General features: G+C 58.9%; 2 protein-coding genes across 5 annotated transcripts in view; one reads left to right on the top strand and one right to left on the bottom strand.

Annotated features, from left to right (window-relative positions):
- Window positions 1-19,817, top strand: part of Ccdc57 (coiled-coil domain containing 57) — a 77,675-nt gene extending 57,858 nt beyond the window's left edge. For all 4 annotated transcript variants that reach the window (XM_070031700.1, XM_070031699.1, XM_070031697.1 and 1 more), the window contains exon 19: window positions 19,474-19,817. In XM_070031700.1, the coding sequence (XP_069887801.1) occupies window positions 19,474-19,679 (206 nt within the window). In that variant the 3' untranslated portion in view covers window positions 19,680-19,817. The remainder of the gene's footprint in view (window positions 1-19,473) is intronic.
- A 1,158-nt stretch (window positions 19,818-20,975) lies between these two features.
- Window positions 20,976-22,407, bottom strand: LOC138833217 (uncharacterized). Its single transcript, XM_070031578.1, has 2 exons — window positions 22,354-22,407; window positions 20,976-22,250 (listed from the first exon to the last, which is right to left on the bottom strand). The coding sequence occupies exons 1-2, from the start codon at window positions 22,405-22,407 to the stop codon at window positions 20,976-20,978; spliced, it is 1,329 nt and encodes a 442-aa protein (XP_069887679.1).
- Between the last annotated feature and the right edge of the window lie 63 nt (window positions 22,408-22,470).

Genomic DNA, 22,470 nt, shown 5'->3' with positions numbered 1-22,470 from the left:
CGATTCCTCAGCACCACATACGCAGAAAAAGCCAGAAGTGGTGCTGTGGCTCAAGCTCAAAGCGCTCGCCTTGAGCTGAAGAGCTGAGGGACAGCGCCCAGGCCCAGAGTTCAGGCCCCATGACCAAAGAGTCTCCAGAACTTTCCTGCCAGTGCTGGTGTTGAGCTGAGAGCTGAGAGCCTCATCTCCGGTGTCCAGGCTGTGTCCAGGCTGTGTCTGAGAGCCCGCCACCTGGAGGGCAGGCAGGGCTTTCTCTGCGCTCTGAATTGCTGCTTGACCAGCGACGTGGCAGTGTTTCTTAGCAGTACTTTAGCAATAAAGTCAGAAAGAGGCATGTTGGTGAAGGTCCTAAGGAAAGATCAATCCGGTGTCCTTGGTGTCGGTCGTGGCTGGAGTTCTTCCCGCCCGCGAGTGTGAGTGTGTGAGGCTCACCACCTGTGTGCCCTCCGGAGCACGCAGCTCCTGCACCACAGAGGGGCACCAGCCCCCAGCTCACCTGAGGGCACACCCTGCCCACCGCCACAGCCCTGCCCCTCACAGCAGCAGCCCCCAGCCTCGCTGCTCACTTATCTTAACTTCCTTCCAGCTGCCTGGGGAAGTCCCTGAGGGCAGAGGCTCTGAGAGGCTTTGTCCTGGATCCCAGACTCTGCCCGCAGGCCAGGGGGGGGGGAGATAACAGAAGAATGCGAGTCTGTGGCCTGGGGGATTCTCAGAAAATGCAGCTGATTGCAGAAACTAACAAGTATTGTTTTACTGGGAGAGGCCGGGCTCCTGCCTGCAATCCCTGCTAGGCTTTGAGAATCTAGAGTTTGGGCTCTGCCCGGGCTGCTGAAGCAAAAAGTTTGAAGAAAAGGAAACTAAGGGTGGCTTGCCACACACAGAATGGCCGAGGCAGGGGAAGGGGCCGAGGGAGGGAGGGAGTGGGAGGGAGGAAGAAGGAGGAGACTGCACTGCATGCTGAGGGATACGTGGTAGAATTTTTTTTTTTTTTTTTTGTCAGTCGTGGGGCTTGAACTCTGGGCCTGGGCGCTGTCCCTCAGCTCTTCAGCTCAAGGCGAGCGCTCTACCACTTGAGCTACAGTGCCACTTCCGGTTTTCTGGTGGTTTATTGGAGATAGGAGTCTCATGGTCTTTCTTGCCCGGGCTGGCTTTGAACCGCGATCCTCAGATCTCAGCCTCCTGAGTAGCTAGGATTACAGGCGTGAGCCACCAGCGCCCGGCTACGTGGTAGAATTTAACTTTTTTCTTTTCTTTTTTTTTTTTGTCGGTCATGGGGCTTGAACTCTGGGCCTGGGCACTGTCCCTCAGCTCTTCAGCTCAAGGCAAGCGCTCTACCACTTGAGCCACAGCGCCACTTCCGGTTTTTTTTCTAGTGGTTTATTGGAGATAGGAGTCTCGCGGTCTTTCCTGCCCGGGCTGGCTTTGAACCGCGATTCTCAGATCTCAGCCTCCTGAGTAGCTGGGATGACAGGCTTGAGCCACTGGTGCCTGGCTAGTAAGTGGGTTTTCCAGTTCTACAAGCAGTAAGCCCCACAGGAAGGAGGTGATTAGCACATAGAACCCTCCAGACTACCGTGGTTATCAAGAGCTGAGTAAGGCCCTGCGTTCCATCCCAACACAGACAGGAGGCTCTGCGCCGGTGGCTCACGCTGCCATCCTTGCTACTCAGGAGGCTGAGATCTGAGGATCCTGGTTCAAAGCCAGCCCTCGCAGGAAAACCCATAAGACGTTTATATTCATTCAGAAAGCCAGAAGTGGCGCTGTGGCTCTAGTGGTAGAGCTCTACCCTTGAGCTGAAGAGCTGAAGGACAGTGCCTAGGCCCAGAGTTCAGGCCTCATGACCAACAAGAGTGGGGTAGGGGCAAGAACAGCCTAAGAGCAAGTATGTGGCGGGCAGCTGTCTTCCTGGCTACTGGGAAGACTGAGGCAGGAGAAGAGTGTTAGCCCGTGAGTTCAGACCCAGTGTGAGCAGCAGGTGAGGCTTTGTGACATTCGCCTCCAAAAGTAGGGACGTTTCACTTAGGGACCTTGACTTCAGTCGCAAATTAGGAATTTCTAGACAAGTCTTGAAGTAAGAAAACTTGGTTGAGTAAGCAAGCAAGCAGAGAAGATGAGACACATTAACAGTGTGGGTTCTCTCCAAGAGAGACAGAGACAGACCGGGGGCTCTTAGGCCTTGGGTGTTTATATGGTAAAGGCAGGGGGTCTGGCTTCAAAGTTAGGCAAAGACAGGAGTTTTATCTTTGCTCTGAGTTCCCAGCAGGTGAGAAAGTATCCTTAAAACAGTTCCTCACTCTTGAGATAAGGAAGGCTTTGTTGGCTCTCTGGAAGCAAAGATAGTGTGCTTTTATGTTTTTAATACCTTGTTTCTGAGTTGCCTTCACCAGGCCTCATTTTCCCTGATTTATCCTGCCTCATTTTCCCTTAAAATAACTTTGCTCCCTTAATCAGAAGGTATTAGATGAATGACTCTATCTCCTGTAATTGCTTTAAGCTAAGTGTTTTGAGTTTACCACCTCATTTTCCCTCATTCTCCTGTCTCAGCACTGCCTGAGGGGTTCTAAGATCACTTTATTTCCCCTTCGAAAATAACCAGGGCTGTGTGTGTGGCTCACCAGAGAGGCCTGGCGCCCAGCACCCAAGTCCTGGGAGAGCACCACACACCCCAGAGGCTGCTGGCCCAGGCTGGCTCCCATGCTGGCCTGGACCTCCCCACTAGCGACCATCTTCTCGGGGTACAGCTTATTGGCACCCTAGGCCTCTTTTCTAGGAGTTTTGTAAGTCATGGGCCCCAGAGACTTTTGGGGTGAAAGGGGCGAATGTCAAATGTGTGCGGTACCCCCCACCCCAGGCCTGCCCTGACACGTCTTGGGCCCCCTACAGCCCCCGTGGGAAGCAGGCCTGCAGGCCACCCTCCCTGGCCGGCCCCAGGGCCCGCCTGCTGCTCACAGGGCTCTCTGGCTCTCGAGAGGGAGCTGCAGCCTGTGCCTGTGTGTGCCTGGAAGCTGCGCTGAGAAGTATTTCTACAGAGAAGTAGCTGGGCCAAAGGTGCCGGCGGTCCGAGGTCTGGAGCTGTTTCCAAACCACTCTCAGGAAAAGCTGGCCCCGCGCCCCACACCCCACTGCCCCAGGCCGAGGCTTCGGCATTTCCCGCCAGGCTGGCGAGTGAGGGTGATACTTAGTGATCCTTGATCCTTGTAGCCTGATCTCTCAGGCTGGGCTCTCCTGTGTGGTTCTGTGCGCTGGAGGATCTGAGCCTTTCCCCCTGGCAGAAGGGAAGCCAGGAGTTGAAAACCAGCTTGCGCTGTCTGCGGGTCAGAGGCGGGGAGCACCCAGGAGGGGACCATGCGTCTGCTGCGAGGTGGGGGCCGGTGGCAGAGCCAGGCACCACCCCATGCTCCCTGGGGCCGGCTCACACCTGCTGGAGCAGGCCAGCTCCTGCCGGAAGGTGCTGTGGTTCCATTCTCCAGGGGGAAACTGAGGTCCAGGACGCTGTGCTCAGCCCAGGGCTGTCCTAACCTGCATTCTGCTCCCTGGAGTTCCAGAAAAGACCGGCCAGACCAGAAAGGGGGAAGGAAAGGGCGTAGGCAGAGGGGCGAAGGTCGACTGGAGCCTAAGCCCAAGGGCTCTGGGCGGGACACTCCTGAGGTGGCCCCGTGGGTGCTGCTAGCCCTTCCTGGGCCTGTGCTGGGCACCCACGGGTGTGCCTGGCCCTCGGGGGGAAGACAGGGGCTTAAGCAGAAAAGGGAACACCGTGCTAATGCTGGGAGGGTTCTTTAAAGTTTTGTTCTTCTGAAAACGACATTCACTTTCACCTGAAATGTTGATTTCTGTGCTGTAGAGGCGCGGGGAGTGTTCCGGGCAGTGTCCAAACCGTGCTCGTAAAGCCGTGCTTATGTAATGAGCGTCTCCGGGCAGTTGGTCCGGTGACAGTGACACCCTGTTGCCAGGCTTTCTTATCTACCATCTAAGAGGGAAGACAGAAAGGACTGAACAGCCGGCTCCTATGCAAGGGCCAGGCCACCCCCGCGGGCCTCTCCCGTGCCAGGCCTGGGTCCGATTGGGCGGCCTGGTGGCGGGCACACCGCGGAAAGCTGGCGGCAGGAGCATGGGGGGACGGTGGGGCAGGGAGGGGCGGGCTCCCAAAAGCCCCCGGGCCACGGGGTCAGCCCCGCCCCAGCTGCTGCCCACGACCGCACAGGAGCTTGCCCACCACTCAGGCTCGGATTCAGCCTTGAAACACCTGCTCTATGCGCGGACACACATGGCTCCGTGAAGAGAGTCTCGGGCCGAGGGGCTGAGCCACGCACATTTGTAGAGGTGAGGGGAGCAGAGCAGGGCAAGGCTCAGCCTTGGGGGAGAGCGGGAGACAGAACAGGAAGTTGCTGAGCCAGGCCGTGGAGTGCACTCCGGCCAAGGCGAGGGAAGGGAACTTCCCGGCCGGCCTCGCCACTACGTGAGACCCCATCCCAAACCCAAACCGGCATCTACTTACTCCTCAGACCCCAGTGACCCCTTTTTCAAAGCCCATGGCTTCCCAGGTGTTTCTTGAACACCAGAAGTCCCTGGACCGACTGCCGTCTCTGTATGGAGCCTTTGTTTCCTGTGAGGACAGGTGACGCGTCCCCATGGGAAGCGGCTGCAGGCCTCGGAGAAGGCACAGGTGAGCGCGCACAGGCTGGTGACCTCGATGGAGGCCTGCAGCTCCACGCGGCTGACCCAGAACACGCTGTTCCATTTTGCCAGTCCCCACACTCGTGTCCTGACACAGCTCCCCGGGGACGCAGGTGACCTGTGCCAGGTGAACAGCGGCTCCCGGGGGCCAAGGCCAGAGGAGCGGGGCACAGGAGCTGGTGCGGGAGTGCCTGTGGACTGGCTCAGCCCGCCCCTCCCCGGGGCAGTGGTGGCTGGGCCTGTGCTGGCGTGCACAGTCCTGTCCGGTTCCCTACCCCACCCCATCCCTGAGCCTCCCCTGGTGCTGCCCCCAGGGTGGGACTGTGGATGGGGCTCCCTGAGCTCACCTCTCCGAGATCCAGGGCAGTGTCTTGTGGCCTCTTGCTGTAGCGGCAGCTGCAGGGCTCTAAGAACCAGTGCTCAGCTGCTCCGGCCAGTGTCCTGATTTGGGGTAGTGACTCACCGTCCACCTGCACAGAGGCTCTGAAGGCTGCAGGGTTGGAGGAAGGGTAAAGGAGGGTAAACATGGCTGAGGTGGTTTATTCGTACACGTGGAAACACCCCACAAGAGCTGTGAAAGTTATTTTACAAGTGGAAGGAGTAAGGAGGGAGGTGGGGTGACGTGGACTGGGACACATTGTACACGTGTATAGAAATGTCTCAATAAGCCGGGCGCTGGTGGCTCACGCCTGTAATCCTAGCTACTCAGGAGGCTGAGATCTGAGGATCGCGGTTCAAAGCCAGCCCGGGCAGGAGAGACCGTGAGACTCCTATCTCCAATAAACCACCAGGAAACCGGAAGTGGCACTGTAGCTCAAGTGGTAGAGCGCTCGCCTTGAGCTGAAGAGCTGAGGGACAGCGCTCAGGCCCAGAGTTCAAGCCCCACGACCGACAAAAAAACAAAAAAACAAAAAAAAAAAGAAATGTCTCAATAAACTGCCTTCTACACTAGCATATGCTCATTTTGTGGCCAGTCCTGGGGCTTGAACTCGGGGCCTGGCACTGTCCTTGAGCTGCTTTTGCTCAAGGCCAGCACTCTACCACTTGAGCCACAGTGCCACTTCCAGCTTTTTCTGTGTATGTGGCACTGAGAAATAGAACCCAGGGCTTCATGCATGCTAGGCAAGCGCTCTACCACTGAGCCACCTTCCCAGCCACTAATTTAAAAAATAATTTTTTTTAAAGCTGGGTGCTGGTGGCTCACACCTATAATCCTAGCTTCTCAGGAGGTTGAGATCTGAGGACTGCAGTTCAAAGCCAGCCCAGGAAGGAAAGTATCTCCAATTAACTACCAGAAAACCAGTAGTAGTGCTACAGTTCAAAGTGTTAAGAGTGCTAGCCTTGAGCAAAAAAAGTCTCGGGGACACTGCCTAAGTCCTGAGTTCAAGCCCCAAGACAAGGGGAAAAAAATCTATGGCACCAGGAACTAGAAGTGTGATGCAAGTTTTAGAGCACCTGTCCTGAAAGCTGTCCTGACCACATTCCCCAGTGCCTGACCACAGTGCCCAGTGCCTGACCACAGTGCCCAGTGCCTGACCACAGTCCCCAGTGCCTGACCACAGTCCCCAGTGCCTGACCACAGTCCCCAGTGCCTGACTTCCATCCCCAGGGCCTGACCACAGTCCCCAGTGTCTGACTTCCGTCCCCAGTGTCTGACCACAGTCCCCAGTGCCTGACTTCCGTCCCCAGTGCCTGACCACAGTCCCCAGTGTCTGACTTCCATCCCCAGTGCCTGACTTCCGTCCCCAGTGTCTGACTTCCGTCCCCAGTGTCTGACTTCCGTCCCCAGTGCCTGACTTCCGTCCCCAGTGCCTGACTTCCATCCCCAGGGCCTGACCACAGTCCCCAGTGTCTGACTTCCGTCCCCAGTGCCTGACTTCCGTCCCCAGTGCCTGACTTCCGTCCCCAGGGCCTGACCACAGTCCCCAGGGCCTGACTTCCGTCCCCAGGGCCTGACTTCTGTCCCCAGTGCCTGACTTCCGTCCCCAGTGCCTGACTTCCGTCCCCAGTGCCTGACTTCCGTCCCCAGGGCCTGACTTCCGTCCCTGGGGCTGCAGCAACAGCAGGGGCCTCCACTCTGAGAGTGAGCAGGAGCAGCTCAGCTCCTCTGAAGGGCCCTCCAGGCTTTTTGAGAGACTGGTGAGGCCTCTATTGAAATTGTGACAGGAAACAAGCCCGCCGCCCAGGAAAGCAGCATGTGGAAGAAACTTTAAACAAATACCTTCAGAAATAGTAAACTCACTACCTTTTGGTGGTACTTACTCTAGGGTCACAGAAGGACCATGGTGATGAAGGACCAGACACCAGTACCCCCATGGACAGCTACAAAGCTGGTGCTGGCCTGTGATGATGGGAAAAGGCACCACTGCCCTCCCCCCCCCACGCTCCCCACCTTCCACTGCAGGGGCCGGTGCTGATAATGTGCAGCATGGAGTTTGGAGGGGCTGGCACATGGGGCAGAGTCAGAAAGGATCCGCACATCCACCTGGGTTTCAAGGCCACAGCTGCACAAATAGAACAGCACTAGGCATGGGGGGGGGGGGGTGGGAGCCCTGCGCAGCAGCCTGGTGTGATGCTGCACGTGTCATCTCAGTACTGCCAAGGCCAAGGCCAGGCTGGGCTGCATGGTGAGTCCTGTCTAAAACAGGAGGAAAGTAAGAGGTTTGTTGATAAGAGGCTGGCCTCTGCCAGTCTAGTAGAAAGGCTGGGGAGAGCCGGGCACCGTGGCTCACACCTGTAATCCCAGCTACTCAGGAGGCTGAGATCTGAGGATTCCAGCCCAGACAGGAAAGCCCATGAGACTCTTATCTCCATTGCCCACTAGAAAACCAGAAATGGCTCAAGTGGTAGAGCACTCGCCTTGAGCTGAAGAGCTCAGGGACAGCACCCAGGCCTGGAGTTCAAGCCCCATGACCAACAAAAAAGAAAATAAAAAAAAAAGATGGGGAGAATGAAGAAATAATGGCTAAGTTGTTGTGGGACTTTTTTTTTTTTTTTGGTCAGTCAAGGGGCTTGAACTCAGGGCCTGGATTCTGAGATTTTTTTCCCCTCTTTTCACATCAGTGTTTTTATTTTTTTTATTTATTTTTTATTTTTTGGTCGGTAGTGGGACTTGAACTCTGGGCCTGGGCGCTGTCCCTCAGCTCTTCAGCTCAAGGCGAGCGCTCTACCACTTGAGCTACAGCGCCACTTCCGGTTTTCTTGTGGTTTATTGGAGATAGGAGTCTCACAGTCTCTCCTGCCCGGGCTGGCTTTGAACTGCGATCCTCAGATCTCAGCCTCCTGAGTAGCTAGGATTACAGGCGTGAGCCACCAGCGCCCGGCTCAGTGTTTTTATTTTAAATGAATATATTGGGGGGCGGGCTGGGAAGGTGGCTCAGTGGTAGAGCGCTTGCCTTGCATGCCTGAGGCCCTGGGTTCGATTCCTCAGCACCACATAAGCAAAAAGAAAAAAGCCGAAAGTGGTGCTGTGGCTCAAGTGGTAGAGCGCTAGCCTTGAGCTGAAGAGCTGAGGAACAGTGCCCAGGCCCAGAGTTCAGGCCCCACAACTGGACCAAAAAAAAAAAAAAAAAGAATATATTGGGTAAAATAGCCGAGCAGCTCCTAGACTGAAGAAAATTTCAAAAACAGCCAGTATGCTCTGGCTTCTTAACAGGAGATGGTCACATGGAGGCTTCTAGCTTCTTTGTATAAGTAAAGTATAGAAGTGAGACATAGATTACAGATTAATAGGTGCATTAATTTAAAAGTTAGAATATGATGTGTTTGGTAGAGTTTGCTCATTTTGAAGATCATTATTTGTAATAGTTGAGTTGTGAAGACTTAAGTTACTAGAGAAGAGGCTAGTAATTACCAAAAATTGGATATGTAGCTAGATATAGTATAATACCTGCCTATCACCCCAGAAGGTGGAAAGCTAAGGCAGGAAGACCTCAAGTTCAAGGGCTACATAACAAGGGCCTGTCTTTAAAAAAATATTATAAATAAAAATTTAAGGGGCTGGGAAGGTGGCTCAGTGGTAGAGCGCTTGCCTTGCATGCATGAGGCCCTGGGTTCGACTCCTCAGCACCACATAAGCAGGAAAAGCCAGAAGTGGCGCTGTGGCTCCAGTGGTAGAGTGCTAGCCTTGAGCTGAAGAGCTGAGGGACAGCGCCTAGGTGCAGAGATCAAGATCCACAACCGACCCCCACCCACAAAAAATATATATATACATACATACATATATATAGGGGGCGGGGAGAGAGAACCAGTGGGCCCAAGATGTAGCTCAAATTGCAGGGCTCTGGCCTGGCTTGTGTGAGATACTGAGCTTTTTCACTCAAGGCTAGCACTCTGCCACTTTGAGCCACAGCAGCTCTTCCAGGTTTTTCTTTCTTTTTTTTTTTTTTTTGCTAGTTCTGGGGCTTGAACTCAGGGCCTGGCCACTGTCCCTGAGCTGCTTTTGCTCAAGGCTACCACTACCACTTGAGCCACAGCACCCCTTCTGGGTTTTTCTGTGTATGTGGTGCTGAGGAATTGAACCCAGGGCTTCATGCATGCGAGGCCACTAAGCCACATTCCTAGCCCCTGATGGTTTAAAGGACAAGTAATACCAATATGTTATAAGGCTTGTGATAGGCATGAAGTAAAATGCATCACAAAAACTACCACCGATGATGAGAAAGGGAGCCGGAAGTCTGCTCTGTGAGGACACTGTGCTTCAGGTTGTGTAATGCTACTCAGACTAGAGTGGTAAATCACAAGTGTGCGGATGGACATGGGGCTGTGGCGGAGCTTGGCTTAGGCCACGCCAAGCCTGGGTCATCCTCAGTGTAACACATAAGAAAGCAAGTAAGTGCAACCAAGGCGGCCACCCGCGGCTCTTCCCTGCAGTCCCGGCTACTAAGGAGGCCGAGACATAAGCATCATGGTTCAAAGCCAGCTAGCAGGAAAGTCTGAAGACTCTTATTGCCAATTAAGCACCAAAAAAAATTAAAGTGGGGCTGGGAAGGTGGCTCAGTGGTAGAGCGCTTGCCTTGCATGCCTGAGGCCCTGAGTTCGATTCCTCAGCACCACATAAGCAAAAAGAAAAAAAAAGCCGGAAGTGGCGCTGTGGCTCAAGTGGTAGAGCGCTAGCCTTGAGCTGAAGAGCTGAGGGACAGCGCCCAGGCCCAGAGCTCAGGCCCCACGACTGGCAAAAACAGAAAAAGCTGAAGGAGCCATCCAACAAGGAGTATGTCTGGGGATGGAAAAGGTCCATTCAGCAGCAGGCAGCATCTACCCATGTGACCCCAGCGGTTTCTTGTAAGGAGCCACAGGAGAGCCTGGTGGCGCACTGAGCCCTGCACTGGGCTCAACATAGCAGGGAGCATCAAAATGGAGTTCGTCTGGGCTCCAGCCCAAAGCTCAGCTATTTACCTGACCTGGGAAGAAATCCAGGTTAGAGAGATAACAGCCAGCTTCCCCAAATAGGCCACTTTGGATTGGTAACCAAGCTCCTCTGCCCTAATCCTAATCGCAAAAAAAATAACCTAAAGTAACCTGGTCCTGACCAGGCCTGACCCAGCCACAGCCTGGCAGAGAAAGCAACTTTGAAACAACCTTTTTGGCTTTTGTCTTTGTTTTTCAGGGCCTTTTCTGCCTGTAAAACCAACCTCATCTACTGGGCTTATTGAAACACTTGTTCTATTTTATGGAATGATGTGTAGCCTGAAAATAATGCCAATTAAGATCTTTAAACTGTAACTTTGCCTCTTGATAGTAGTAGGCGCAGTGATCATGTCCGGGTCACAGTGTACAGGACAGCAGAACTCATGCCTTCCCGGGGGCTGTAGGTTGCTCAGCAAGGTGGACCAGATGCTGGGCCATAGAGTGCATCTCAGCCAACAGCCACTGGAGTTTCATGCCTGCATCCTTAGGTACATAGGCCAAGGTATGAGAATTGAGGTTCAAAGCCAGCCCAGGCAAATACAGTCCAAGAGATATTTTTCTCCAGTTAACAATCAAAAAGCTTGAGGGAAGCCGGGCACCAGTAGTTCAAGACTGTAATCCTAGCTACTCAGGAGGCTGAGATCTGAGAATCTCAGTTCAAAGCCAGCCTGGGCAGGAAAATCCGTGGGACTCTTACCTCCAATAACCACCAGAAAACCGGAAGCGGCGCTGTAGCTCAAGTGGTAGAGCACTCGCCTTGAGCTGAAAAGCTGAGGGACAGCGCCCAGGCCCAGAGTTCAAACCCCATGACCAAAAAAAAAGCATGAGGGAGCCAAGTACCTGTGGCTCACGCCTGTAATCCTAACTACTCAGGAGGCTGAGATCTCACAATCACAGTTCAAAGCCAGCCCAGGCAAATAAAGTCTGAGAGATATTTTTCTTCCAGTTAACCATCAAAAAGCTTGAGGGAAGCCGGGCACCAGTAGTTCAAGACTGTCATCCTAGCTACTCAGGAGGCTGAGATCTGAGGATCTCAGTTCAAAGCCAGCCTGGGCAGGAAAATCTGTGAGACTCTTATATCCAATTAACCACCAGAAAACGAAGTGGCGCTGTGGCTCAAGTGGTAGAGCGCTCGCCTTGAGCTGAAGAGCTGAGGGACAGCACCAGGCCCAGAGTTCAAGCCCCATGACCCACAAAAAAAGCCTGAGGGAGAGAGTCAAACAAGAGCAGGCGGCATAGAAATCAAGCTGCAGTACTTCATAAAAGGATGAATTATACAGAATCTGTTTCCTGACCACAAAGAAACTTCATTGGAAATCAGTAACACACAACTATGAAAATGTGCAAATATTTTGAAAGCAAAATGTCTAAATAATCACGGCTTACGTGAGTGACAGGACAAAGTGCAACCTACTGCACTGACCTCCCCAGCACCCAGCTCTATAAAAACCTTCATGAAAGAAAGAACACCAGCCTACAGAGATTCAGCTTCAAAACAGCAAGGATGGCAAAATCTTTCAACTCATTGATTTATTTTTTGGTCTGTCCTGGGGCTCGAACCCAGGGCCTAGGTGCTATCTCTGAGCTTTTTCACTCAAGTCTAGCGTGCTACCACTTGAGCCACAGCATCACTTCCGGTTTTCTGGTGGTTTATTGGAGATAAGAGTCTCACAGGCCAGGTAGCGGTGGCTCACGCCTGTCATCCTAGCTACTCAGGAGGCTGAGATCTGAGTATCTCAGTTCAAAGCCAGCCCAGGCAGAAAAGTCCGTGAGACTCTTATCTCCAATAAACCACTCGAAAACCGGAAGTGGTACTGTGGCTCAAGTGGTAGAGCGCTCTCCTTGAACTAAAGAGCCCAGGGACCACCCCCAAGCCCTGAGTTCAAGCTCCATGACCAACAAAAACAAAAAAAGAAAAGTCTCACAGGCTTTCCTGCCCAGGCTGGCTTTGAATCACAATCCTTAGATCTCAGCCTCCTGAGTAGCTAGGATGACAGGCGTGAGCCACCAGTGCTGGGCTTCCAATTGGTCTTAGAAGGCCAGCAGACACCAGGATCAAGAAGCCAGGCCCCAGTGACATATTGTAAAAAAGGAGTCCATGAGATTTTTATTGCCAGTTAACCACCATACAGCCAAAGGTGGAGCTGTGGCTCAAGTGGTAAAGTACTAGCCATGAGCAAAAAACCTCAGGAACAGTGCCCAGGCCCCAAATTCAAGCCCCAGGACCAGCACACATACAAGCCACCAAAACCCCACTGAAAAGTAAGTTAGGGGCTGGGAAGGTGGCGCAGTGGCAGGGTGCTTACCAGAGTGCATGAAGCCCTGGGTTCCAATCCTCAGTACCACAGACATGGAAAAAAGCCAGAAGTGGCAAGATGGCTCAAGTAGTAGAGCACTAGCCTTGAGCAAAAGAAGTTCAGGGACAGCGCCCAGGTTCTGAGTTCAGGACTGGCAAAAGCAAAGATATTGTTTCTAAGGAGCAGGGGGTCGGCGTCACTGGAGCTCTGGGGGAGGCCGGGGGGGGGGAGGCGGGGGGGGAGGCGGGGGGGGAGGCGGGGGGGGAGGCGGGGGGGGGAGGCGTCTCTGGAGCTCGAGGGGAGGCCGGGGGGGGGGGAGGCGGGGGGGGGGGGAGGCGTCACTGGAGCGGGCCGGCTGTGGCCAGGGCTCTTGAGCATGGACTGAGGGCTGCCCAGGCTCACCCTTCTCTTCTTGCCATCAGAAAAAACCAAGGCTGCTGGCCTCATCCAGAATGTGTGCGCTGAGCCTGGCAGGTGCTTCTAATCCCCAGCACCCTGTTGCAGCCTTCTAATTGCTCTTCCCCTGGGTACTTAGGGACACCCCGGGGAGCCCAGGGCAGGCAGTCAGGAGGCCGGTGCTCACAGAGCCACACCTCCCGCATCCCTGGAGGCCTGTAGTCAGGATTTCACTTGAAGAAACAGGACCTCAACTTTAAAGACCAGAGAACAGGCTGGGCGCCATGGCTCACGCCTGTCATCCCAGCCACTCAGGAGGCTGAGATCTGAGGATCGCGGTTCAAAGCCAACCCGGGCAGGAAAGTCCCTGTGAGACTCTTCAATAAACTTCTCAAAGAAAGCCAAAAGTGGCGCTGTGGCTCAGGTAGTAGAGCACTAGGCTTGAGCACAACGAGGCTCAGGGACAGTGCCCAGGACCTGAGTTCAAGCCCCACAACCGACCAAAAAAAAGTGACTGGAGCAAGCGCAGTTGGGTTTTCTGCATGTGTGCGGTGTTTGGTCTCCGTGAGGAGCACCCCGCCCTTGGCTGGGGGAAGAGCTGTGTCCCGACCCAGGGCCTAAGGGGCACCACTGATAGGCATTGTGCCCAAGCAGCTTTTTTTTGTTAGACAAGAGGGCTGGTTTCCTGGGTCTTATTACCACTTAATATAAGTGGGCCGCAGCTCCACTTGTATGACATTCTGGTGGTTCTTTGGAGATAAGCGTCTCACAGACTTTCCTGCCCAGGTTGGCTTCTAACTGCGATCCTCAGATCTCAGCCTCCTGAGTAGCTAGGATTGTATTTGTGAGCCACCGGTGCCCAGTGATACTGGTGCTTTTTAGTACCAATTTGAGCTGATTTGCTGGTGTTTCACCGTTTTAGCAGTTATGTTTATGAGTTAGGTAGGCTTTGAGTTTCCTTGTGCTGTTCTTATCCAGTTTGGAAGACTACTTCATAAAATGAACTGGCCAGCTTTCAACTCTTTTTCGAAGCAGTATGTTGCTGGGTGTGCCGGGCTGGCCTCTCGCCCTCCGTCCTCCGCCCCCCTCCCCCCGCTGCTGGTATTGTACATGCCACCCGCAGGCGTGCCTTCCTGAGTGGTCTCATGGGACAGGACTCTCCTGTGCTCAGGACTCCGCACACGCGCACACCCCTCCCCAGAGCCAGAATTTCCCCCCTCCCCTCCCCTCCCCCCCTGTGCGTTTGGGAGGCTGCCGTCCACCCCTTGGGTGTTTGGAGGCTTCCGGGCGGCGCCGTGGGCATGGCGGCGCTGGAGGGTTTGCCGTGGGCGGTGCCGCGGCCTCTCGCTGCCCTCGCTGCTGCCAGGCGGGGGCCAGGCCTCTGGCACCTCTCACTCTTGTGCTCACAGAATTGCCAAGTGCCAGTCCTCACACTTGTCTCCCTAAGGAGATCAGGTTCAAGGTCAGCCTAGGCAGGAAAGTGCACCAGGTCTCATCTCCAAATCAGAACTAGAGGCCTGGCTCAAGGGGTAGAGTGCCGGCCTAAGCCTCCAGGACCAGAGCTGGCACTCCCCCCAGCTTGTGGAGTGTTTAGGACAGATGTTTCTAGAAGAGGCTCCTCTCCAGAGCAAGCTTCAGGAAGCCTGGGCCTCCAGCTCAGCCCTGCTCCGTGGCTCCTAGAGGGACGTGGCTCCAGTGGCTCCGCTGCTCCCTGGTGGCCCAGGAACTGGTCCTGAATCTTCTCTCAGCCCGAGGAGAGGAGCACAGGATGGGACCTGCCCACCGCACGGCCCCTACACCACACCCCTCCAACCTCTCTGGCTCCCTGGGTCTCCCTGGGACAGCCATGCTGTGCACCGTGGGGAGGCCGCGCAGAGGCAGCCAGGGAGCTGTGGAGGGTGCCGGGCGCCGGCTAGCACACCCTAGCCCACCGCTCTGCTCTGCAGTGCAGCCGCCCTGCGAGTCCCTTCCCGCTCTGGCCACGTGGGCCCAGGGCTCATGGGCCAGACGGCCAGGCAGCGATTTCAGCGGAGCCCTTCGGCCCGCCCGCTGCACACTGCTGCGTCTTGAGCAAGCCTGGGCGAGCATGGCCGGCGGCAGGCGCCCCACGGGGCCAGCGCGGGTGGGGGGAAGTGTCCCGGCCAGAACAGAGAGCAGCCCGGACCCCCGCCCGGGGACGCCGTGCGCGAGGCAGGGGCAGGCGTGAGCGGGTGAGCGGCCGGTGTGGCCACTGCTGCGGATGGACCAGGCCCAGGCAGACGCTGCCTGCTGCCCGGACGCCCTCCTGCACTTTGGGAGCAAGAACCGCCACCCTGCCCCGAAGTGGCTGCCAGGAGTCCCCCACCCCCCATGGAGGGAGACGCCCGCAGGATCTAAGCAAGCGCCACTGGGCCCACAGTTCCGGGTCCCGTGTGCAGTGTCCCATGTGAGGTACTCGTGTGCAGTGTCCTGTGTGTGGAACCCGTGTACGGTACAGTGTCCTGTGTGGGACGTCCCGTGCACGGTGCCGTGTGCAGTGTCCCGTGTGGGGTGTCCCGTGTGCGGTGCCCGTGTGGGCTGCAGTGTGCAGTGTCCGTGCGGGGTGCCGTGTGCAGTGTCCGTGCGGGGTGCCGTGTGCAGTGTCCGTGCGGGGTGCCGTGTGCAGTGTCCGTGCGGGGTGCCGTGTGCAGTGTCCGTGCGCGGTGCCGTGTGCAGTGTCCCGTGTGGGGTGTCCCGTGTGCGGTGCCCGTGTGGGCTGCGGTGTGCAGTGTCCTTGCGCAGTGCCATGTGCAGTGTCCGTACGCGGTGCCGTGTGCAGTGTCCGTACGCGGTGCCGTGTGCAGTGTCCGTGCGTGGTGCCCTGTGCAGTGTCCGTGCGAGGTGCCGTGAGCAGTGTCCGTGCGCGGTGCCGTGTGCAGTGTCCGTGCGGGCTGCCGTGTGCAGTGTCCGTGCGGGGTGCCGTGTGCAGTGTCCGTGCGCGGTGCCGTGTGCAGTGTCCGTGCGCGGTGCCGTGTGCAGTGTCCGTGCGGGCTGCCGTGTGCAGTGTCCGTGTGGGGTGCCGTGTGCAGTGTCCGTGCGCAGTGCCGTGTGCAGTGTCCGTGCGCAGTGCCGTGTGCAGTGTCCGTGCGGGCTGCCGTGTGCAGTGTCCGTGTGGGCTGCCGTGTGCAGTGTCCGTGCAGGCTGCCGTGTGCAGTGTTCGTGTGCAGTGTCCGTGTGCGGTGCCGTGTACAGTGTCCGTGTGCAGTGTCTGTGTGCAGTGTCCGTGCGGGGTGCTGTGTGCAGTGTCCATGTGGGCTGCCGTGTGCAGTGTCCGTGTGCGGTGCCGTGTGCAGTGTCCATGTGGGCTGCCTGTGCAGTGTCTGTGTGCAGTGTCCGTGTGCAGTGTCCGTGCGCGGTGCTGTGTGCAGTGTTTGTGCGTGGTGCCATGCGGGCTGCCATGTGCAGTGTCCATGTGGGCTGCCCTGTGCAGTGTCCGTGCACGGTGCCGTGTGCAGTGTCCGTGTGCAGTGTCCATGTGGGCTGCCATGTGCAGTGTCCATGCGCGGTGCCGTGTGCAGTGTCCGTGCGCGGTGCCCCTGGGGGGTGTCCAGTGTGGGGTGTTCTGTGAGGTGCTACGTCAGGCCACACTGCTCTCTGGGATCCCGGCGCCAGCTCACATGTTCCCCACTTGACCTGAGACGGCCCCTGGCCCGGCTGTGACTCCTGCTCATGCAGGCCCGGCCCTTCTTCCTGCCCTGGCACCTTTGCCCTCCCAAGGGCACCAGAGGCTGTCCAGTCATCAGGCCACTGCGGGGCGTCACGGCCCTTACCCCGCCCCAGTCCTGCTGTCCCCACACCAGGCCAAGTGAGACCAGACCAAGGGCTGCCTGGCGCCTAGTGCCAAGGGCAGGGCTCATGCAAGCCCCCTGCAGGGCTCGGGCGCGCGCTTCCACGCACTATACCCTCCGTGAGCCCTGCTGTGGCCAGAGCAGGCAGGGCAAGAACGGTGCCCACAGCCGGCAGGCAACGCGGCTGGGGCCGCGGGAGCCAACCCCCAGCCTCTTCCCCGGGCCGGGGTCAGGCAGCGCAGGCCAGCCCCGCTTTCCCACTGTGGCAAGCCCAGAGGTGTGAGCTCTCCCACACAGAGGCCAGTGCGGCCGGGCTCCCTGTGGTGCAGGGCTGGGGGACAAAAATGGGGGACTGGGGCTAGGGCCCAGTGGTAGAGTGCTCGCCTAGCATGCATGAAGCCCTGGGCTCCATTCCTCAGAAAAAGACAGAAGTGGCACCATGGCTTATGTGGTGGTGTGCGAGCCTTGTGCAAAAGAAACTCAGGGACAGCGCCCAGGCCCTGAGTTCAAGCCCAGGCCTGGCAAAAAAAAAAAGGGGGGGGAAGAAACGTGGGGTGGGGACCCAGGCCATCACTGCCTGTGAGTACGAATGCACAGGGAGACCCAGGCCACGCCCACCGTCCAGCCAGCCACGGAGGAAGAGCAGGGGATGGAGGGAGCAGAGCTGGAGGTGGCTGGCCAGACCCTGATCCTTCCAGAAAAAGAGGGGTTCACAGCCAGGTAGGGTAGCACCCATCTACAGTCCCAGCTACTCATGAGCAGAGGTAGGAGGATTGTAGGTCTTAGTCAGCTGGGGTAAGAAGCACAAGTGACAGAGCACAAAGAGGCTCAGGGACAGCGCCCAGGCCCTGAGTTCAAGCCCCACAACTGACCAGACAGAACAGAAAGAGAAAAGTTAGCTCAATGTCCTATCTGAAAAATGAACAAAACAGAGCTGTCTTGTTTGCCCAGCAAGCAGGAGGCCAAGTTGGGGCCCCAGTACCACGGCAAAGGAGTTCAGGGTGAGCCCCCAGGAGGCTGCCCCACGGGAGAACCACCCCAGGGGCCTCCGGGAAGGAGGCTGGTGCGGAGGGGCAGCTCGTCCCCTGGAGACAGGACTGGCTGGACCAGCTGGGCCCAGGAAGCCCTAACCAGAAAGGCCCTGGACAGTGTTGGTCTGGGGCGTCCCCAGCCCTGAAGGCAGGCTCTGCAGCACTCGGCGTCCAGCCTTCCGGAAGGCATCCCGGTGCATCTGCTCAGGCTCAGCGTGGTCCCGGGGCTGGGCTCCCGCTTGGGCACTGCCTAAGACCAGCCTGGGGGCAGAGAACAGCTCAGGGCCAGGGGGGTGGGCGCTGGAGCAGCTCCCGGTGCTTGGCGCCCCCCCCCCAGGCACCAGCCTTCTCCAATGGATTCTTCTAGGCTCCCACAGCAAAAATGTGTTCCACCCGAGGCACCGGTGTCTCACTCCTGTCATCCCAGCTACTCGGGAGGCTGAGATCTGAGGATGGAGGTTGGAAGCCAGCCTGGGCAGGAACATCTATGAGACTCTTATCTCCACCCGGAAGCCAGAAATAGAGTAATGGCTCAAGTGGCCCGAGGCCACCGAGGCCCAGAGTTCAAGCCCCAGGATTAGCACAGGCACACGCACAAGTGCGCGCGCACACACCAGAGTCCTGCCTTGAGACCCTGGGGGAAGGAAAACCTGGGAGGGACCACTCTCTGTTAAGAGTTGAAAGGCCTTAAATATTTCACAGAACTTTCCAGAATCACATGGTAGGCCAGAGGCAGAACAGAGGGAGCAGAAGGCAGGTGTAGGGAGCCTGCACTTGGCAAGGTATGCATCCAGATTTCCCCAAGGCCTCTTCAGAGCTTGGTGAAGAAATCGCAGCCTGCTGGATAGAACAGGTCGGGTAAGGAGCAGCCAGAGAGCACTGATAGCCCAGCTGCGCGTCAGACCTAAGCCGGCGGCCCAGCACGCAGGTGGGATGGGCTCAGCTTGATGTCTCCTGGCCAGGGAACAGGGAGGCGGGGCCTGAGAGCCTGGCCAGCCTCGGGCCTCCCTCCCACGGGAGGCTCTGCAGGAAGAGGCACAGACAGACACGACCGACGACCAACAGGGCTCCAAGAGATCACCCAGGCACGGCGTTGACAAGGGCTGGACGGGGCGCAGGGGGCGGGGCCTCTATGAAGAGGAGGGAAGGTCCTCGGCACAGATCCCCAGTGAGCCTGCAGAGCAAGGGAGGCCGGCCGTGGGAAGCGGGGCCTAGGCCGGGCGGCGACAGCCTGCCCTCATCTCTGTGGCCGCAGGCTGGCCGGCTGCAGAGCTGCCACAGTGATCAACCCCTGCCCGGGGCCTTCCAGATCCTTCCCGACCCCATGGGTCACGTCCCCCCAGGTGTGCTGGCCCAGCCTTCCAGAGAGGGACAGCTTGTCTGTATTTTTAACACTATTGTCTTACCAAAGAAATACATCTTATAAAAATCTTAAAAACTCAGAAAGGCACGGTCAGGCAGAAGGGCTCCGTGGTGGGGCGCTTACCCCCTCCACGGCCACCAGGGCCCGTGCCGGACGCGCCCCGGGTTGGCCTGTGCCTGTGTGCAGCAGAGCTCCCGCGTCCCAGGTCTGCGCCCGGCCCGCTCACCAGGGCAGGGGCGGCTCCTCGGCGGCCCGCAGCGGGGCGGGGGCGGCGGCAGCCTGAGGGCCAGCGGCGGCGCAGGCCGTGCCTACAGAGCGGGGGTGGAGGTCGCATCCACACAGAACCTGGCGTGAACCTGGTGTGGCCCTTGCCACCGGGTGACCCCAGGTTGCCTCCGGATAGCCGGGCCAGGCCCCCTGGGCGGGGAGCTCAGCGGGCATGGGTCCCTGCCCCTCCTGCCTCCTCACCCTGCGCCTTCTCTGTTCCCCTGCCACAGAGCCCCCGCCACCGCTGCCACCAGACTGCCGTCCACAGAAGGCCAGCAGGAGCGCCAGCAAGCCGCAGACAGCCTTCGCCGTCCAGGGGACGAAGGTGGCGACTCAGCCCCGGGCCACACCTGCCAGGCCTGCCAGGCCTGGACCAGTGAAGTGCAGACACTGCCAGCAGCCCCTGGCCGTCCGCAACTACAGCCCGAAGGCCTGACCTCCCTGGCGGCGCTCAGGCACTACATTCGAGGGGTACGGGTCGGCATGCGGCCTGCAAGCTGGCATGAAGGGCCCCCTCCCTGACCGCCCGGAAAGCTAGTAAAGCCCAGCGCCTCCCCGCAGCCGTTGGCCAGCAGAGTTGTCGGTCTTGTCCTGATTGGGAAACGGGGTACCGGGGAGCCAGGCTTCCCTGCCAGGTGCACACCTGCCCGTGTCAACTGCACACAGCCACCTGTGCCCGGGCCATGCCGGGCAGCGGCCTTCCCGCGGAGTGCTCCCTGAGGGGCCCCCCAGGGGCGGGAACTGTCCCTTGGGGTGCCTGACCCTTGGCTCCTGGAGCTTAACCACCTCACCCTTGTCCACACGGGGCCTACTGTGCACCCCCCAATCACAACAGCAGAACCTTCTGCCCCCAGGCACCCACGGTGGGCACCTGAGCACCACGAGAGCATGCCGGGCCCAGCCAGTGGCTCACCGCCTGCAGTTCTAGCTTCACGGGAGTCTGAGCCAGCCCGGCAGACAACCCTGAGGGATTTTGTATTTGTTTTTTTTCTGGTTGTGGGGCTTGACTTGGTCGCCATCCCTGAGCTCTTTTTTTTGGCGGGGGGAGGGGGGGTGTGAGGTGGGGGGTGGGGGGGTCCAGTCATGGGGCCTGAACTCGGCCTGGGCGCTGTCCCTGTGCTCTTCAGCTCAAGGTGAGCGCTCTACTAACTGAGCCACAGCGCCACTTCTGGATTTCTAGTAGTTTATTGGAGATAAGAGTCTCACGGACTTTCCTACCCGGGCTGGCTTTGAACCACAATCTTCAGATCTCAGCCTCCTGAGTAGCTAGGATTACAGGCATGAGCCACCGGCGCCTGGCCTAATTTCTTTTTTTGGGGGGGGGGTTCGGTCGTGGGGCCTGAACTCTGGGCCTGGGCGCTGTCCCTCAGCTCTTCAGCTCAAGGAGAGGGCTCTACCACTTGAGCCACAGCACCACTTCTGGCTTTTTTCTTTTTGCTTATGTGGTGCTGAGGAATCGAACCCAGGGATTCATCCATGCAAGGCAAAGGCTCTACCACTGAGCCACCTTCCCAGCCCCATCCCTGAGCTCTTTGCTGAAAGCTGGCGCTGTACCGTTTTGAGCCGAGCTCTATTTCAACCTTTTTGGAGGTAAAGAGTCTAATCGGTAGGCTTCTCTGCCAGGGCTGGATTTACAACCTCAATCCTCAGGTCTCAGCCTCCTGAATAGGCAGGATTATAGGGGAGAGCTGTGCCAGACACAGCGTCTCGGGGCCTAGAGAGGGAGAGCTGTTCACAGCCCAGCTTCCTGTGGAACCTTCCCGGCCTCAGTGTGCACTTGGGTCGGGTGGGGACCGGCCGGAGCGGCAGGGCCCAGGCGGAGGCCAGGGTCTCGGGGCCCAGGCGGAGGCCAGGCCGAGGCCGGGGTCTCGGGGCTGAGGCCGGGGTCTCGGGGCTGAGGCCGGGGTCTCGGGGCTGAGGCTGGGGTCTCGGGGCTGAGGTTGGGGTCTCGGGGCTGAGGCCGGGGTCTCGGGGCTGAGGTTGGGGTCTCGGGGCTGAGGTTGGGGTCTCGGGGCTGAGGCCGGGGTGTCGGGGCTGAGGCCGGGGTGTCGGGGCTGAGGTCGGGGTCTCCGGGCTGAGGTTGGGGTCTCGGGGCTGAGGCCGGGGTGTCGGGGCTGAGGTTGGGGTCTCGGGGCTGAGGCCGGGGTGTCGGGGCTGAGGTTGGGGTCTCGGGGCTGAGGTTGGGGTCTCGGGGCTGAGGCCGGGGTCTCGGGGCTGAGGTTGGGGTCTCGGGGCTGAGGCCGGGGTGTCGGGGCTGAGGTTGGGGTCTCGGGGCTGAGGCCGGGGTGTCGGGGCTGAGGTTGGGGTCTCGGGGCTGAGGCCGGGGTCTCGGGGCTGAGGTTGGGGTCTCGGGGCTGAGGCCGGGGTCTCGGGGCTGAGGCCGGGGTCTCGGGGCTGAGGCCGGGGTCTCGGGGCTGAGGTTGGGGTGTCGGGGCTGAGGCCGGGGTCTCGGGGCTGAGGTTGGGGTGTCGGGGCTGAGGCCGGGGTCTCGGGGCTGAGGTTGGGGTCTCGGGGCTGAGGCCGGGGTCTCGGGGCTGAGGTTGGGGTCTCGGGGCTGAGGTTGGGGTCTCGGGGCTGAGGTTGGGGTCTCGGGGCTGAGGTTGGGGTCTCGGGGCTGAGGCCGGGGTCTCGGGGCTGAGGTTGGGGTCTCGGGGCTGAGGTTGGGGTCTCGGGGCACAGGCCGGGGTGTCGGGGCCGAGGCCGGGTCTCGGGGCCCAGGCCGGGGTCTCGGGGCCCAGGCCGGGGTCTCGGGGCCCAGGCGGAGGCCGGGCCCAGGCCGGGCCTCCCGGTCGTCTGAGGGCCTGGCTGGCCCGCCTCCCGGCGGAATGGCGGGGAAGGCCGGAAGCCCGCCGCGGCTCCTTTGTTTCCATCGCGCGGGCGGGGGTCTCGGGCCGCGAGCCGCGCCCGCCATCGGCCCCGGCGCCGCCCGCGTCCCGGTGTCCCGGCGGCCGCGGGGGTCGGCAGGGGCTGGGGGCGCCGGGGGGCTCTCGGCCAGCGGAACCCGGGGCTTGACCGGCAGTAACCCCACGCGGGGCGCCCTCGGCCGGGGTCAACGACCGCGCTTGCGCCGCCGGCGCCGGCCCCTCGCCCTATCGCCTAGCAACGCCCACCCGCGCGCCGCCATTGGGCGAGCGCGAGAAGCCCCGGCTCCGGATTGGCCGCATCGAGGAGCAGGCCCCGCCCCCCGGCTCCGCGCGCTGCGACCGCGGCGGAGAGCGGCGAGGACG

This window comes from Dipodomys merriami, unplaced genomic scaffold, assembly GCF_024711535.1.
Source record: "Dipodomys merriami isolate MVZ:Mamm:240054 unplaced genomic scaffold, mDipMer1.0.p SCAF_202, whole genome shotgun sequence".
NCBI classification, from domain to species: Eukaryota; Metazoa; Chordata; class Mammalia; order Rodentia; family Heteromyidae; genus Dipodomys; species Dipodomys merriami.
Note: the sequence above shows the minus strand (reverse complement) of the source record. Positions and strands in the feature narration are given on the sequence as shown.

What these genes read in the sequence shown, in the direction of transcription:
- LOC138833217 (XM_070031578.1), bottom strand. Translation starts at nt 22,407, where the DNA reads ATGCGGCCAATCCGGAGCCGGGGCTTCTCGCGCTCGCCCAATGGCGGC. An exon ending in CGCCCAATGGCGGCGCGCGG is followed by an intron (nt 22,251 to 22,353) that starts GTGGGCGTTGCT and finishes CTGCCGGTCAAG; the next exon opens with CCCCGGGTTCCGCTGGCCGA.